Below are 16,704 nucleotides of genomic sequence, written 5' to 3'. Positions count from 1 at the left end.
TCAGATCCATTTTTTGGTGTTACCCGTTCCATAGACACGTGCCTTAACGTACAGTGGGTGTACAATTTTAAAGCACGTGATAGCGTTAACGTTAATTCCGGCCAGTTTGTATGTTAATATCGTACCCTCACTGTACTGTACATTAAGGTGATCAGTGACAGGTAAACATCACATTAAGATCGACAAAACCTGGCACACAAACACATTTTTTATTATTAGGTAATACAATTCAAGAAACTCTGATCATGTGTAATTGTGGCTTGGAATTATCTATAAACTTTTCGCGTTTTTAAAGTAATTACGCGTCAAGTAATAACAACTACGCGTTAAGCTCTTCACTATGACCTCATATTCGATATCAGAATATAAATATATAAATAAACTATCCCCTAAAAATTTTCTTCAAACTCTTCAAACAATTTTTTCTTTTAAAATAATCATCAAACTCTTCGAACAATTTTTTCTTTTTATATATTATTTTTTTTCTGGATAAGTTTATATATTTACATCAAAGAAATTACTCTAAAAATTTTTCTAAGTATTAAAGGCAAGTAGAGATCTTTACTTAATATGTGAAACACTATTTGGAAGTTTTTCTGTTTGTCTATAAGGTCTACTATTTCGAAGGAGGGATGGTTACATACCTTCCTTATAACATACAGTCAAAAGCTTTGATATTTAAAGTCCACCAAGTGCTAACTGACTAGCGAAACAATATGTCGCAACTAAAGTTAGACTTAGTGTTTAACTTTATATATCATTAAATATGATGCAACTTTACAGCTAATGATTAGTGAATGTTGTTTAATACATTATTTTTCACTCATGTGTTTGAATTAAGTTTAACTACTTAGCAACTCCATTACTAAACTAATTGCTCAACATAGTACTAAACTAGAGTCAAACTTAATGATAACTAAACACTCATCACTAAACTAATGGCTCAACATAGTACTAAACTAGAGTTAAACTTAGTAATAACTGGCTAAACATCATGGTTTGATTTAATGATTTCTATGGGTTATTTGTAATGTTCGACACATTCTGCTAAACTAATCATTAGACTTTTAGGGCATTATATTTATCTGAGTTTTGTTTGCATTTTTACGTATGTTTTTCTATTTGTTAGAGTCAAACTAACTTTCCATTTTATGATATAGCCATGGAAATTCATATAGGAAATTATTTGGATTCAAATAATTATACAAATTGGAGTACTTCGGGGCTTTTGCAATACTTGGTTGAAAAAGAAAATTATACGACTGAAGATGCTACAATATTCATAATGCTTTTCGCTGTCATTTAGAAAAGAAATCAGCTGACCATAATATGTTTAATTACGCAAGAAATAAGGCCGAAAGATTAGCACGTACCTTGGATCTAGTTTAAGTGACACAATTTTTTAATTTGTCCCCACAGGTTAACTTAAAAGAGTTTATATATACAGTAATATTTTGTAAAATCCTAACAAATTTAATTTATATTATTCACAGGTACAAGAGCAAGATCAACGAGCCCAAAATCAAGAATATCAATGGGCCCAAAGACAACAAGATCAACGGATTCAACCACAATGTCAATTTATCCAAACATTGATTCATGATTATTCTACACTATATGAACAAAAATGACGTTGTGATCTAAAAATTCAAGTAGCAGATACACAAGTGTTTGAAGTGCATTCCACGATTTTATATGCACGCTCTTCCTTTTTTCAGGAAGTTCTGTCAACTAATAAAGTTGAATATGAAATTTCTATACCAGATGTTTCACCACAATGTTTTAAAACCTTATTAAAGTGAGTATTTTTTGACTTAAAGTTCAAAAAAAAAAATGTTAAACTTAGTAATATTTAATTAATATTTGGCTTATTCATTATTTCACACTAGCTATATGTATTCTAAAAGATTATGAAAAATCTGAAATATTTGATCTCTATTTTGTAGCCATGAAATTCCATTTAAAAGAAATTGTCAATTATCTAAAAGAAATAGTCAAATTTACATTCTGATATCAATTATTGAATTCTATTATGATATGTAATTTACTAATTACGAAAATGTGTAAATGAAATGAATTAATGCAAATTTAAACTGAATACAGGGTTTGTTTATTTATTTATTACAAAGTGAAATTCGTACAATAAATAGTACAAGCTGTAAGATCATTTATAAAACAGAATCTATAACTAAGTAACGAAGTCACCGATTTTGGTAGATGCACTTTTATATTGTGAATTTCTTGGCAGGCATTGTTCTACTTTATAGTATCTGCATCTTAATAAGTGTATAAAATGAAAATTAGGCAAGTTAACATAGTGATTTTTATTTCTAAACATATAATTATATGATTCAGCTTTTTTCTGGTCAAGCGTGTCGGCCATATGACCTGTCAGTCTCTCATCATTCGGGCCCTCTGAAATTTGTATTACAGAGCTTTTTTTTGGGGGCATTAAAAATTAATTATGGCGAGTATCACAAAAAGTTTTGAAATGTATTACAGAATTTTTTTTTTTTCTGGACATTTTACCATTGTAAAAATTAATTATGGCGATTTATCTATTCTTTATGTATCACAAAAGTTTGAATAGTATTACAAAAATTTTTTTTTCTGGACATCTTACTATAAGTAACAAGAGTTCATGTTTAAAGGGGAGTTAGGACTATAAAATGTAAAATATATGAAATATGATTTATTATGAGCTGTTTTATGATAAAACATAATGTAAAATTTATAAAAGGAAATTTGATTCTTTCTTTTATAATTGTTTTTTAGTTTATAATTATTAGTTTATAATTATAAAAATGAAATCGCACCATAACTATACTAGGAAAATGGAGCATAACTCGCAAGTGCATGTGAAAATATTTAAATATTTTAAATATAAATTATTGTATTTATTTATCAAAATTTAAAATATTAAACACAAATAATTTAAATTTCGAGTTATTTAAAAAAATGTCAGCTTGAGATACTCAATATTAAAAATATCTTTTTGATACTTTGTCTTTTGATACTATTAATTTGGAAAAAAAATAAAATATATATGCTTGGTGCATGGAATCAGTATGAAATCTCGGTACATTTATTATTAAAATTATTCATTGTATCAGTTGCACTACCCTATAAAAGCACATAGTTTACCGCTCGCTTTTGAGCGAAGTTTGTTTATTCCATTTAACCATTTAACCAGTCTAAGGATTCTTCATTTCCATTGTTAACCTCATATTATATATATTATTTTTACATGGAAAAAACTCTGCATTTGCCCATTTAACTACAAAATGGATGATGAGGGAAAGAAATTGAAAGTTTAAATTAAATAAATAGATTGTAAAATTAATTAATTAAAACATAGGGTCTTTTTATAATATTTTTAGTTGTACATGTACATACTTTGTATATATTAGTGGATCTGTTATTGTCCATTTTTTTCTTCAATAATTATTTCTGATGATTCGTGAATCTCATGATGGAGAGTAGCTTTCTCCCTCCAGTTTCTCGTCAGATCTATTTTACGTATTTTACATGAGTAAAATTTGTGAATTACTTATGCAAAAGATTTTAATATTTATAAGATGTTATAATAGTTGTGGGTACAAGCAAAAGTTAGGCTAAATTATTTTATGAAAAGAGATGAACTGAATATTGCTGAAATAGAAGAAAAATGATGATGTAAATAATAGTTGTAAAAATTATAATGATGAACAAAACTAAATCTGATTAGCAATCATTTCATCGGCATTACAATCTTCATGGGAAAATCTCACATAAAAATTTATATCATATGAACAATTGCGAAAACTTTCTAATTTTATTTACTTTTCTAGTATTAAATCGGTAATACGAAATATGCAAAACACTGCTGTATATTTTAAATTCAAATGATTTATCTATTATTCCATTATTTATTTTTAATTTATCTTTGATTTTTGTATTATTTATGTAGCAATAAAATTTTATTTGACCTCTTTATTATTTGATATATTTTGATTATTAGTGAAGTGTATTATAGAATATTTGTGGAACAAAATTCTTGTCAGATTATGTTTTGTCAACATCACAATAAATTAAAGTTCAACAAGATGCAACGTGAATACATCGAAGATTAGGAACAATTATGGGAAAATATTATTCAGAGCTTGCAGAACTCCTGCTTTTTTTCCTAAACAATGAGATAAAGTCATGACGATTGTTTTATTTTATGCAATTAAGCCTGATGTGAAAAAAAGTTTTGTCGTGAATATACTGTAACTGTATGTAATTTATTTTAATTTTTTCGGACATGATTTATTTTTTCACGCTAACTTAAAAGGATCTCAAGATACGCTTTAGAAGTATTTTTGATGAGATTTAAAAAAATATTAATAGTTACACGCTACTATAGTTAGCTAGATGGCTTAGTAATACACGGAAAAATAATTAATTACAGACTTATTTTTTTTTATTTTAATCAACTTATTTTATCTGATGCATTAGACTGATTTTTCTTTAATTAATAAAATGATTCATTTGACGTTACAAGCTACTATAGTAAACTAGATGGCTCGAGTTTTTTTTTATAAAAAAAAGTATTAAAAATTAATATTTTTGATACATTGATTAGTAATCTTCTAGTACATTATTCTACGTAACAGTGAAGAGATATCCCATCACGTAATATTTTATCTTGTAATATTTTGTGTTTTGCAAATTTACAGTAATACAATAAAAGAAAATGTCTACTATCTTGGAAAAAGCCGGTACTGTTATCAAGTAATAGATTCAATAAAGTCTATCAATAGAATTCAACGAATTTATAACATTAAAGAAAATTCTCATGTAGAGATTAGAGAATAATGATCTCGTTATCCTTCAAAGTAAGTAAGCTTTTGATATGAATAGAATTAATTATCCTTGTTAGTTCTAACATTAATTATTAAAGGCGATAAAGATAAATGTCGTGGAGAAGACGCGAGAGACTGTATCGATGTCATATGCCACATTATGGGAATGTGGCAGGTCGAAGCCTTGAAATTATATAATCGATCTCTCAGACCTGAAAGTAAATATTATGTATTCATTTATCTCTATATTGACGCGATAAAAAAGGAAAAAGAAGGTAATATCGGCATAAAAAATCGTCTTGATATGGTGATTAAGAGAATTGGTAATCCAACTATAGAAGAGGTAGGAGAAATGATGGCCTACAGACGTATGCGAAATTCAATTTCCCACAAAAAGAAGTGGGATATCGAAAAAGTTAAGAATGGTAGGAAGGATGGGGTAAAAAATAAGAAAACGTATGATGATGTTCTTGAACGTTTTCGTGAGGCAACAGGCGGAGACGCGTACATCTATGTTGAAAAAAAAGATGTTCTATATTCCGCACTTCGAACTATTTAAATAACTAGTAGCTCAATATTATGTTTATTGTAATTAATAAAATAAATCTCATTATATGATTCAATCAATTGTTTTACATCTTTAACAATCTCATATGATTAATTTGAGAGTAATTACAGTATTTTTTTAATTAAGAATCTAGTATACTTTTTTCGTGATAATTGTTGTAGTAAAAACATAATATTATGGTTTTTATTACTGCTATAAAAGGGGTTCAAGCTAATTACATTTTGTTTATGAATTTCCCATTAAAATAAACTGAATTAATCATCATCATTTTTTCGAATCAAGTGATTCAAGAAATCTTTTCGCAGATTCAGCAAACGGTTCTCCCTTATGATCCTCGTAATATTCCTTCCATGCAAGGTCATAATAATCTATACTGGGGTCGTATTTTGACGTCGTCAGGGCCTAGATCATATTCTTCTAGATCTTCATCGTATTCATCTGCTTGTTTTAATAAGGAAAAAAAAATATGTAAAGATGTCAAGATGAGACAAGAAATGTTTGAAACAACTCATATGTATTGTTATTATAAATTTCCCACCAAAATCCTTTTGTTGATTTTCATGCATTTCGTCCTTAATAGTCTTCTGATGCTCCATAATAAAATGACCAATGAAACGACTAATGGAATGACGATAAACTAATATTCCTAGAACCAAGAAAAGTAATTGTAACTTCGGCTTCAATATGATACGTTTAAAGTCTGTTCCTAGAGCGTATTTTTTAATATTAAACTCTCTGAAAATTTTGACAATTTTTGGAAGACCGAAAATAACAAATGCTGATATTTTAAAATAGGTCATTTTAGAAGAAAGGAAGAGTTCATTTAACAAAATGAACCAAACTTTTGTATTTAATAGGTGTAACCCAATCGGACGGATTATTAAATCATAATTGTCAATGTGACAGAGATCACGTGAAAATCCGTTATGCTTGATTTCTTAATGCCGGCCGAGTATCATAATTCCGGTCAGAAATTGGTTGTTAGTGCGGACACATTATTTAGGCTGTTCCAATTTGATTTTTTGTTTAATGTCCCCCACCCCCCTCTATTTTTTAAAAAATTTGAGATCTAATAAACACATATTATTAAATACCCCCTCTATTTTTGAAAAAATTTAAAAGTTAATAAACATATAGTGATAAATATTCCCTTTAAATTTTGCCTGAAATTTTCAAATTTTCCTAAGTTTATTTATTTAGTTTGTTTCCCCCTCCCCCTTAATTTTTTAAAAAGGTCTGGACATTAAACAAATAATTAAATTGGAACAGCCTTATAAGTTCTAGACTTTCACTATAATAGGTACCAGGACTTTTTATTCATTGCGTATAAAAACTTGATCTAATACTTAAAAGAAGAGAAATTAAGAAAGTAGTAACTCATGCAGGTACTTTTTTAAAAGGATTTTTTTCTAATATACTGTACGTCACTTTTAAATAGTGATGAGCAAAAAAATATTTATCATGAAATGTTATTGGTCAGTCTATTGGGACCATGCTGGTAGCGGCTAAATTTTTGTTAGCGACTAAATCAAATACATTTTGCAAATATAAATTAATCTTTTAATAAACTTTACAATCTAACTATACTTTTTATATAACTATTACTATATAATGATGGTCTTTTGTCTGACTGACGCAATAAAATTATTGGGTATGGTTGATAATTTATCGTGTTGCCCATTCGGGGTGACCGATGATATTTTATCCCAACCAATAAACTATTATTTATGCAAACAATTTGAAAGCCTTAAATCCAAGTGGAAACAACTAAAGAAAAAGTAAAAAAGTTCAATACATTAATAATTTTTTTTTTTTTTTTTTTTTTGCAATTCTTTATGTTTTTACAACTAGGGAAATGGTAAATTGTTACGTAGTCTGGAGCTTATCACGCAATTTATAATCAGCTGAGAGGATAATTAGCGAAGAAATGTTATAGTCAAAGGGGCGAACGAATGTATTGAGAAAAGTTCAAATTAAAATATAATTTATCCGAATTTAGCATAGAGTAGAAAATAATAATAAATTCAATTGAAATCATTAGATAATTGTATTTGCTGGTAATAAAATAAATCAATTAATGTATGAAACAATCACATTTTAATAAATAAAGAACAATTAGAACAGAACAATTTGAATGTCAAAGCCACAAAATCACAATGTCCATATATTATTAAAATCACTAATTTTTTTGTTTTCACTATAAAATAAAAGATAAAAACTAAATAAATGAATAAATTTTACTAATACAGGTGTTTCGATAAGTAAAAAAAAAATCCAAGATAGCAGAACATCAAGAAAAAAATACAAAATAAAAAAAAAATTAAAATATAAAAATGAATTGTTCCACTAATACAGAAATTATACAAAAACGAAACAGAAGAAACCAAGAGACAGATGAACAGCGAACAAAACGTCTTGCATGAGAACGAGAATTAAAATGCCAAAAAAGAGCAAGGGAAACAGAACAACAACATGAGGAGTGTCTTCAAAGTGTTCGCGAAAGAAGAAAAAGGAAAAAGATGACGGAAACTAACAGTGATCGGGAAAATCAGAAAAATCGGGAAAACCAACGTAGACAAGCTGCATGTAAACGAAGTCGTAATCTAAAAAACCAAAATGTATTAAAGGGAAGAAATATCAATCAACAAACAAGACAAGATCATGAAAGACGAAAAATAGAGGAAACTTACCTGGAAAATGATAACACGGATTCTGATTCTCAGCCTACATCACATTCAGCCACCACCTTGAGCGAAGAAGAAATCAGCATGTTGCAGGATTTCTGCATAAAAATGGATAATATAAATTATAAGCTTTGTATAGTATGTCAAGAGCGAATACCTTTATTAACGCTTGTCAAAGGTACTTGTAAACGCTGTTATTATGAAAAAAATATTTGGGGTACGCCAAAAAAGTTTTCTGAGGGTAATAATATGCATCCAGGTGAAGTTCCCAATGAACTTAAAGGACTTAGTGAAATAGAAGAAATGCTTATCTTCCAAGTTTTCACTGTGATGACAGTATATCAGCTGCGTGGTGAACAAAACGGCTATAGAGGTCATGTAATAAATTTTCCTCAGGATATCCAAGGTTTTACGAAACATCTACCACGAGATCCGTCATCTCTGGATGTTCTTATTATACGGCGGCAATCATCAAACAATCCAACTGTGTTCAGGAACTTTACTGTACGAAGGAGAAAAGTGTGCAAAGTACTATTATGGAATAATCCTTACTATAATGACATAATAATTGACACAGATCTTCTTGAAACCTTACCTGAGAATGATTCCATTTTCAACATCTCCTACAACTTCAAGATGATGAATCGGGAGAAGATGATGGCGATAACATTGAAGATGGAGAAGACGTATCAAGAATGTTTGTACTATTAATGCCCGCAACACAACGAGAAGATGAAGCTATAAACGCAACTCTTGATCAAATGCAAAATGACAATCCTCCATCATTATGGCCTGAGATCGAAGGCGTACCTATAAACGAATTCCATACACCTGGTTACATGGTTAGAGCTTTCCCACGCTTTATCCATATAGAAGAGCTAACCTTCATTCAGCACGTGTTGAAGAAGTAAAGCCTGCTGAATATTTCAGGTATCTTTTATGGTACAAAGATGGAAGATTCATGTGACATTCACGATGGAGATATTTTGCGCTAAATTCATCTATGAGGTGGAGGGCTTTACAAGAAGGTCAAATATACGTTAAGCAGAATCTAAAAGAAGAACAGATTAACATATCGGATATATGGAGATAAAAACATAGCAGATCGCATAATGAGATATGGTGAAGGTTTAAGAGGAACGCGGCAATTCTGGATAGCGAGAAGAAAGGAATTGTTAGATTTCATAAAACAAATAGGAGCAGACAGGCTAATATTTTTTACCTTTAGCGCTGCGAATATGCATTGGCCCAAATTACACAAACTGATAGAAAATAGTGATCATAATGGAGACGAGGCAGGATCATCTAAACGTTGGTAACAGAACATAATTGATAATCCGCACATCGCAATGTGGTTTTTTAAACAAAGATTCAAAACATTCTTTAAAGATGTATTGATAAACCGATGGGAATTAGAGGATTATTGGTACTAATACGAGTGGCAGCACAGGGGAAGTGTACATGTATACAGAATCGGAAAGAAAAAAAATGCACCTAAAATAGACTGGAGTGCAATGAAAGATAATGAGGATGAAATGAATAATGTAATTCAATATCTTGATTTGATAGTGATAACAATCAATCTGGATATGTATGCTCCGATATCAGAAAGACATCCATGTCAGAAGGGAGTAGAAGAAATAAACGATGATCTACAAGACTATGTTGAATTGATAAACAAATTACAAAGACATACCAAATGTAGTCCTTCATATTGTTTACGTAGCAAGCAAAGACAACAGGTGTGTAGATTTGGATATCCAAAAGAAAGGAGCGATCATTTATTTGTATACGAGGATAATCACGGACAACCTGAATTAGTGACATCTAGGAATGACCCATATTTAAACCCGCACAACAGGTTGCAATTGCAAGGTTGGCGAGTGAATGTTGATATCAAACCATCCTCACCATACACGCAGCCTTACAATATGTCTCTAAATATGCGAGCAAATCTGAACCCAAATCAGCAGCTTTCACAGAAATATTTAATCAAATTCTAAACAAAAGTAATTTGGACGAAAATTCACTTACATCAATTCAAAAACTTTTACTAAATAGTATTGCAGAAAGAGACATATCAGCACAAGAAACGTGTCACCTACTTCTTGGCATACCACTTTACCATTCAAGTCAACAGTACGTATTATTAAATCTTAATGAGGAGGCACCAAGGTGCGTTCGAGGTACAGGAAGCAGGGAAAACGTTGAAGATGGCACAACAATCAAAGAGGGCGCACGAACAACATGGTCACCTCTAAGAAAGTATTGGGATCGGGATGATCAATTTGAAGATTTTTCACTATATAGGTTATATCTAACACACAAATACACAAACGGAAGGTGGGTAAAATGCAAGAAAGAAAATATAGTTAGAATTTTGCCTCGACTATCAGGATTGCGTAATGGAGATCAATGGGCGGAATTCTGCCATGTCAAGGTCATACTTCACGTGCCACACTGAAGCATCGAAGAATTAAACGGAGATGATGACATACCATGGTCAACAATTTATGAACAACACATTGATACAATCAATTCTGATCCAATCGACGTGCTTGGACAAGCATTTGACGAAGAACCTGAAATTAGTGAAGAAGAAAGTTATGATGAAATTGAAGAAGAGGAGGAAGATGAGGAATACCATTATGATTGGATGCATTTAGCGGAGATGGGTCCAAACGTGCGCATACAAAGGGACACTGACCTGGGAACATGAGATATTGACCGGAATCACAATTGGACTAACGATGCACAACAACATTATTCAGAGGAAGCGATAGCAAATGCAAGTGAATTTGTGCGACAAGCTGCAAGCAACAACAATAACATAATTAGTGGAAGAGATAATGGGATAGAGTATCAGAATTTGAACGAAAAGCAAAAAAAATCTTTGAGAGAATTGAAAAACACTACAACGATACCATTTCTGGGAAACATGTTGAGCCATTAAGGATAATTATTATGGGAACCGTGGGAACCAGGAAATCTTAACTAATTAGAGCAATACGAGAACGACTTAATACATTGTCAGGAAAAGACGGAAGTTCACCAGTGCTCGTGATCGCACCAACAGGAGTAGCCACATTTAACATCAACGGAGCGACCATTCATTCAACCCTTTCCATACCGATAAAGAACGAGAAAAATTGACTTAAATGACATGCGTCTAAAAAAATTACAAGAAAGATTACAAAATGTAAGTTACTTCATAATTGATGAAAAAAGCATGGTAGGACAAAGGATGCTGGGATTAATTGACATGAGGCTAAGAGAAGCATTTTTGGAAACAAAAATGAACCTTTCGGCAGATGATCAGTAATATTTTTTGGTGACTTTGGTCAACTTCCTCTAGTTCTTGACGTACCTATGTATGCAACATGTGACGGATCAACAAGAAACGTAATAGCGGTATACAAACAAATCAAAGAAGTGTATGAATTGGATGTTATTCAACAGCAATCGGGAAATGATCAACAAGGATTTAGAGAGATCCTTTTAAGATTACGAGATGGTAAAAGCACATTAAACGATTGGAATATTCTCTCAAGCAGGTTCGAAGAGAATCTAAATAGAGCTGAACGTGACAGATTTCAGGATGCGGTGTTTATACATACAAAATGGGACGAGGTATATAGAGTCAACATCGAAATGCTCAGGAGATTGAATCGGCCAATAGCAAAAATCAGCGCAGTATATAGCGGAGGAAGAACAGCTAAACGTGCCAAATCAGACGTGGCAAAGGGACTTGAAGCAGAAATATTACTGGCGAAAGGCTGTCGTGTGATGCTAACTTCAAATGTATGGATAGAAGCAGGGCTGGTTAACAGATCGATGGGAGTCGTTGAAGACATATTGTTCCAAGAAGAGGGCCCACCAGCACTCCCTACTGCAGTGTTCATAAAATTTGATAAATATGACAGACCAACTATAACCAGTCTGGAAGGTAAAGAAGTTGTTCCGATAATACCTATCAAACGCAGCTGGGAAGACAAAAACGGGACAACGTGTTCCAGAACTCAGTTACCAATATGTCTCGCATGGTCAATAACCGCTCATAAAAGTCAAGGTCTGACATTGGAAAAAGTCAATATTGATATTGGTGTCAAGGAGTTTGTGGCAGGGTTAACGTTCGTAGCGTTGTCACGAGTTCAGACGCTAAACGATATATGTCTTAAACAGTTTAGCTTTGATAGGATTCAGCATTTAAAAGAAGGCATAAGACTTCAAGAAAGGAAAGCCGAAGAGAAAAGGTTGCATTTATTTATACAATAACACGAAAAAAAAACAAAACAAATATTTATTTTAGTTTACAGTATGCTTTATTTCGTATAGTTAGAAATATACAAATACGTTTAATTTTTAAACAATAAAAACTATTTAATAAGAGTTCACTTCTTTACAAAGAAATAAAATTAAAAAGTGAAAAGAAAAAAAAGGTGTAACTGATGTAAATTCTAAATTTTTTTTTTGTTCGAAAGTAATACATGATGTTAAAGTGTACAGGTTAAAATTAGTAGATCATCACATGGTCAATTAACCGATCGTGTAATATAAGAACCAATTAAACATCAACTCAGAGAACAAGCTGACGGACAACGGGATATTTTGTACCACCTGGTCTAGAACATATAGAGTCCTTCGCTACGCTCCGGACTAATGAACAGGTAACCATAACATGTCATAGTCTATAGCCATATATAATCGACTATTTTATTCTTGTTTAATTAAAATATTCTATATTTGTCTCTCCTAGATATTAATTACTACATGATCTCTGTCATTATTCTCCTGCGTCCAAATTCGTGCCTATATGATAAAAACTCGTATTCCAGAATACATGTGATTATAAGGATACAAACAATTAACAGAACTAAATACCTGGGTATGAGCTAAAATTTTGCGATTGTTATGCACTTAATGCAGACCAAATCTATTTAATGCTGGCCGGAATTAATAACCGCTAATAAATAAATTTGTGTGGTTTATGCATAATTTAGGACCTTGAGCGTAGAATAATGTGTAAATCCTTCCTTTTTGAATAATTTCAGGCGGAATTATGTAATTCTGGCCCTGAAGTGATACGTGGAGTCCTAGTAGATTTGAAAAAGATTCGTTATGGGCCAAAATTGGTTCAGTTTACCAAATCATTATATCAAGTTCTAATATTTTTATATACACTTTTTAATTTTATATTATTCATAATGTTTCATATGTTAACTATCAATTTTTTGACGTTCAATTTGTATGACATCGGGATAAATAAAGACCTGATGAGAAAAGCTAAGTGAATAAAATACAAGTAGTTATATAATGGCGATAATTGTTCTTTTTGTTCTCGATTTTATTTAGCAAATTATTATTCATTTTTTTTTAAATCAATCAAATTAAAATCTTATATAAATCACTCATGTATTAATTATTTATTTTGTTTAAAATAACGGGCAATATTAGTGATAAAAATAGTGTTTAATGCAACTTTGAATCAGCCAGAAATTCCAAATTGATTTTATATAAAATATGTGTCTTAAAAAATGACCATAACTATATCGATTTCTCATATATATAGCTGAAAAGTAAAATTTTATTGTAATATCAAGTTTAATAATACAATGGTATATTGAATAATTGTATAGATCAAGATTCTCTACAGCAGATCTTTAAATTATTTCTTCACTTTCCTAATTTCTTAATGGCTATATAAGGATACATAGAAAGGTCAGGTCCTGGTTATTTGCTTAGAATGAGCCAAAAAAAAAAAAAATCATATAGATCACTTCCATTTGTGGATAATGTCGACCAGCATTACATAGTGCCGGCCCTGAAGAAATGCGTAGATCTAATAGTAAATTTGTGTGCCGATCTCCCCTGACCTATATATATACTGTATAACTCGGGGTCCTACTTTAAATCTAGAAAAATAATTCATATGAAGAGATCCGAATTATATAGTTTATCTCTATTATATAAGCAAATTTCTTTTATACGAATCTCATTTTTTATTAAATCTTTTAATAGCAACGAAATCTTTTGATTATTATGGTCTTAAAAAATAAAATTTATTCATTTAATTTCTAATAAGCATAAAAGTTACAACAAAATGTGTTAATTTGACGTACAAATTCTATATACTTTCTGCCTTCAGAAAGTTATTTTGTATGCACTATGCAGATTGTTATTAAATTAGAAAATATTACTGGCGCAGCAAGAAATCTGATCAACCTATGTGTATTACTAATTCGAACTCTATTTTGGAATTTTAATTCCTTTTTTATCCTCATTGACTAGAAAATCCAATATAAAGTAACGCAATAACGCCACCAATTTTTAAAATCATTTCTACTAGAAAATTCATTCCTAATGCATAAACTCAAATCCTTATTTAATAAATTAAATGTCTCTAATAAAGATTCTAATTCAATAAACGCAAATGAGGCTTCTTTAAACATTAACCATAAAAATTGTTCTTATTGCAATAAGCCATTTACTAAAAAATTATGGTGTAAAGAATGTGATCCTCATCGCATGATTGAAGGTTGGACCAGCGGAAATAATGACGTTGATAAATTTATCAAAGATACAATTTATGATGCGAGAAATGATACTTGGTATAAATTTCTTGAATGGGTACCATTTGATAGGTTTGAAGATGTAAAGGAAATTGGTGTAGGTGGATTTGCAAAAGTGTATTCTGCAACGTGGATCGATGGTAAAGCGGAATATACTAGACAAGATGGTGAATGGAAAAAAACGGAATCTCAACCTATCAAAGTTGCTTTGAAAAGATTAAATGGATCAGAGAATATGTCAGCTGTATATTTAAATGAGGTATGATTTGTATTAACTTTACATATTTTTAATTAATAATTAATGATAATTAAAATTTTTCTTTATTAATTTTATTAATGTAAATAATAGCTTAAAATACATTGGAATCATCATAAAAGAAATGACACGGTTGCATTAAAATTTTATGGAATGACCAAAGATCCTGAAACTGAAGAATTTATGATGATTTTACAATTTGCAAATGAAGGAAATTTGAGAAGTGTTCTTTCACATAACTTCAATAACATTTTATGGAAATGGAAAATTTTATATTTAGAATGGTTAGCAGCTGGTCTCATATATTTACATGAATTAGGATATTTTCACAAAGATCTTCATAGTGGTAATATATTGCAAATAAGAACAGAATCTCATATTTCAGACTTTGGATTATCTGGACCATCAAATAAACAAAAATCAGATGATAAAATATGTGGTGTGTTACCATATATTGCCCCAGAAGTTTTAAATGGAGAACCATATACATCCTCTTCTGATATTTACAGTTTTGGTGTAATTATGACTGAATTATCATCTGGAAAACCACCTTTTCATAAAAGAAAACATGATACTACTTTAGCATTAGAAATATGTAATGGACTCAGACCAGAATTTGGAAAAGGAACGCCTGAAATTTATAAGAAACTAGCTTATAAATGTATGAATGCTAATTCAAATCAAAGACCAACAGCCAGTGAATTGCATGATATTTTAATTTTTTGGTACAATTCTTCTCGTGGTGATAAAGAAAATCAAGAAGAAGAAAAATTTGGATATAAAGGAAAAGTAATTAAGGCTATGTTTGAAGAAGCTGATAAAGAAATACCAAATATTTCGATTTCATATGAAAAAAACCCTGATGCTATATATACCAGTAGATTATTTACATTTAATAATTTAACAAAACCTATTAATTCATCTCTTATTACATCATACCTTGATGAGGAAAATAATAAAGGTATTATGTATGATATTATGTTTAATTTGACAATTATTTTATTCTATAATGGCTGATTTTATTTCTTTTATAGACTGTCAAGATTCTCAATTATTTGACTTAGAGGTTTCTAGCTCATTACAATTAAAAGGTAGGTAAAAGTGGAGTGGTAATATAATTTGCAATACATTATATAAATTAATTAATTTTATATTAATTTATTAATTTATCCAGATGATGTTAGTAATGAGTAAGTTGAGTGATCATATACTTATTTTATGATAAAACCATCTTTTTTTTATAGAATTATTTGTTTTAGTTTATTTACATAAATATTTAACGATTTGTAAGTATGTAGTGTCGGTCAACATTTCGGAGGTTGGCGATAAATTATGGATGTTACATGCTCTTCAACTTGAGTTTAAACCACTCTTTAGGAGAATTTTTTTAATTTCTAATAATTTAAGCGAATTTACTGTATATTAGGCGGCAATGCAGTACGCCGACGAAAGTATAAATCGTTTTCTATTAGTATATAGTATTTATATAATACTGTATATGATAATAAATTTTATTATTTTTATTCAATATCATGATATAATTCAAATTAAATTATTTTCTTAACAAATACATACTGTAAATAAATATAAATTTATTTATCGATTAATTATAGTCAATGAACTTACAAAAAAATGGTTGTTGGAGAAAAAAATTAATTTTTACAATAATGGCTACAGGTAAAAGATAATTAAACAATTAACGGATATTAATAAACTAATTCCTATCTAAGCCATCTACAATAGCATCAAGGATGCCTTGTCAACCTCGCTAAAAACCTCTCGGTAAAAAGGAAAAACTTCT

At 30.1% G+C, this 16,704-nt stretch overlaps 3 protein-coding genes across 3 annotated transcripts; all 3 read left to right on the top strand.

Moving 5' to 3' along the window:
* Positions 1–1,162: 1,162 nt before the first annotated feature.
* Positions 1,163–1,914, top strand: OCT59_017763 (uncharacterized protein; the record flags this gene model as incomplete). Its single annotated transcript, XM_066137696.1, has 5 exons — positions 1,163–1,214; positions 1,391–1,419; positions 1,494–1,575; positions 1,654–1,798; positions 1,890–1,914. The coding sequence occupies 5 exons, from the start codon at positions 1,163–1,165 to the stop codon at positions 1,912–1,914; spliced, it is 333 nt and encodes a 110-aa protein (XP_066004247.1).
* Positions 1,915–4,717: 2,803 nt separating this feature from the next.
* OCT59_017762 (uncharacterized protein) lies at positions 4,718–5,385 on the top strand (the record flags this gene model as incomplete). Its single annotated transcript, XM_066137695.1, has 3 exons — positions 4,718–4,742; positions 4,833–4,859; positions 4,925–5,385. The coding sequence occupies 3 exons, from the start codon at positions 4,718–4,720 to the stop codon at positions 5,383–5,385; spliced, it is 513 nt and encodes a 170-aa protein (XP_066004246.1).
* Positions 5,386–14,438: 9,053 nt separating this feature from the next.
* OCT59_017761 (uncharacterized protein) lies at positions 14,439–16,097 on the top strand (the record flags this gene model as incomplete). Its single annotated transcript, XM_025327151.1, has 4 exons — positions 14,439–14,906; positions 14,997–15,864; positions 15,938–15,994; positions 16,078–16,097. The coding sequence occupies 4 exons, from the start codon at positions 14,439–14,441 to the stop codon at positions 16,095–16,097; spliced, it is 1,413 nt and encodes a 470-aa protein (XP_025172632.1).
* Between the last annotated feature and the right edge of the window lie 607 nt (positions 16,098–16,704).

Source organism: Rhizophagus irregularis, chromosome 26, assembly GCF_026210795.1.
Source record: "Rhizophagus irregularis chromosome 26, complete sequence".
Classification (NCBI taxonomy): Eukaryota; Fungi; Glomeromycota; class Glomeromycetes; order Glomerales; family Glomeraceae; genus Rhizophagus; species Rhizophagus irregularis.
Note: the sequence above shows the minus strand (reverse complement) of the source record. Positions and strands in the feature narration are given on the sequence as shown.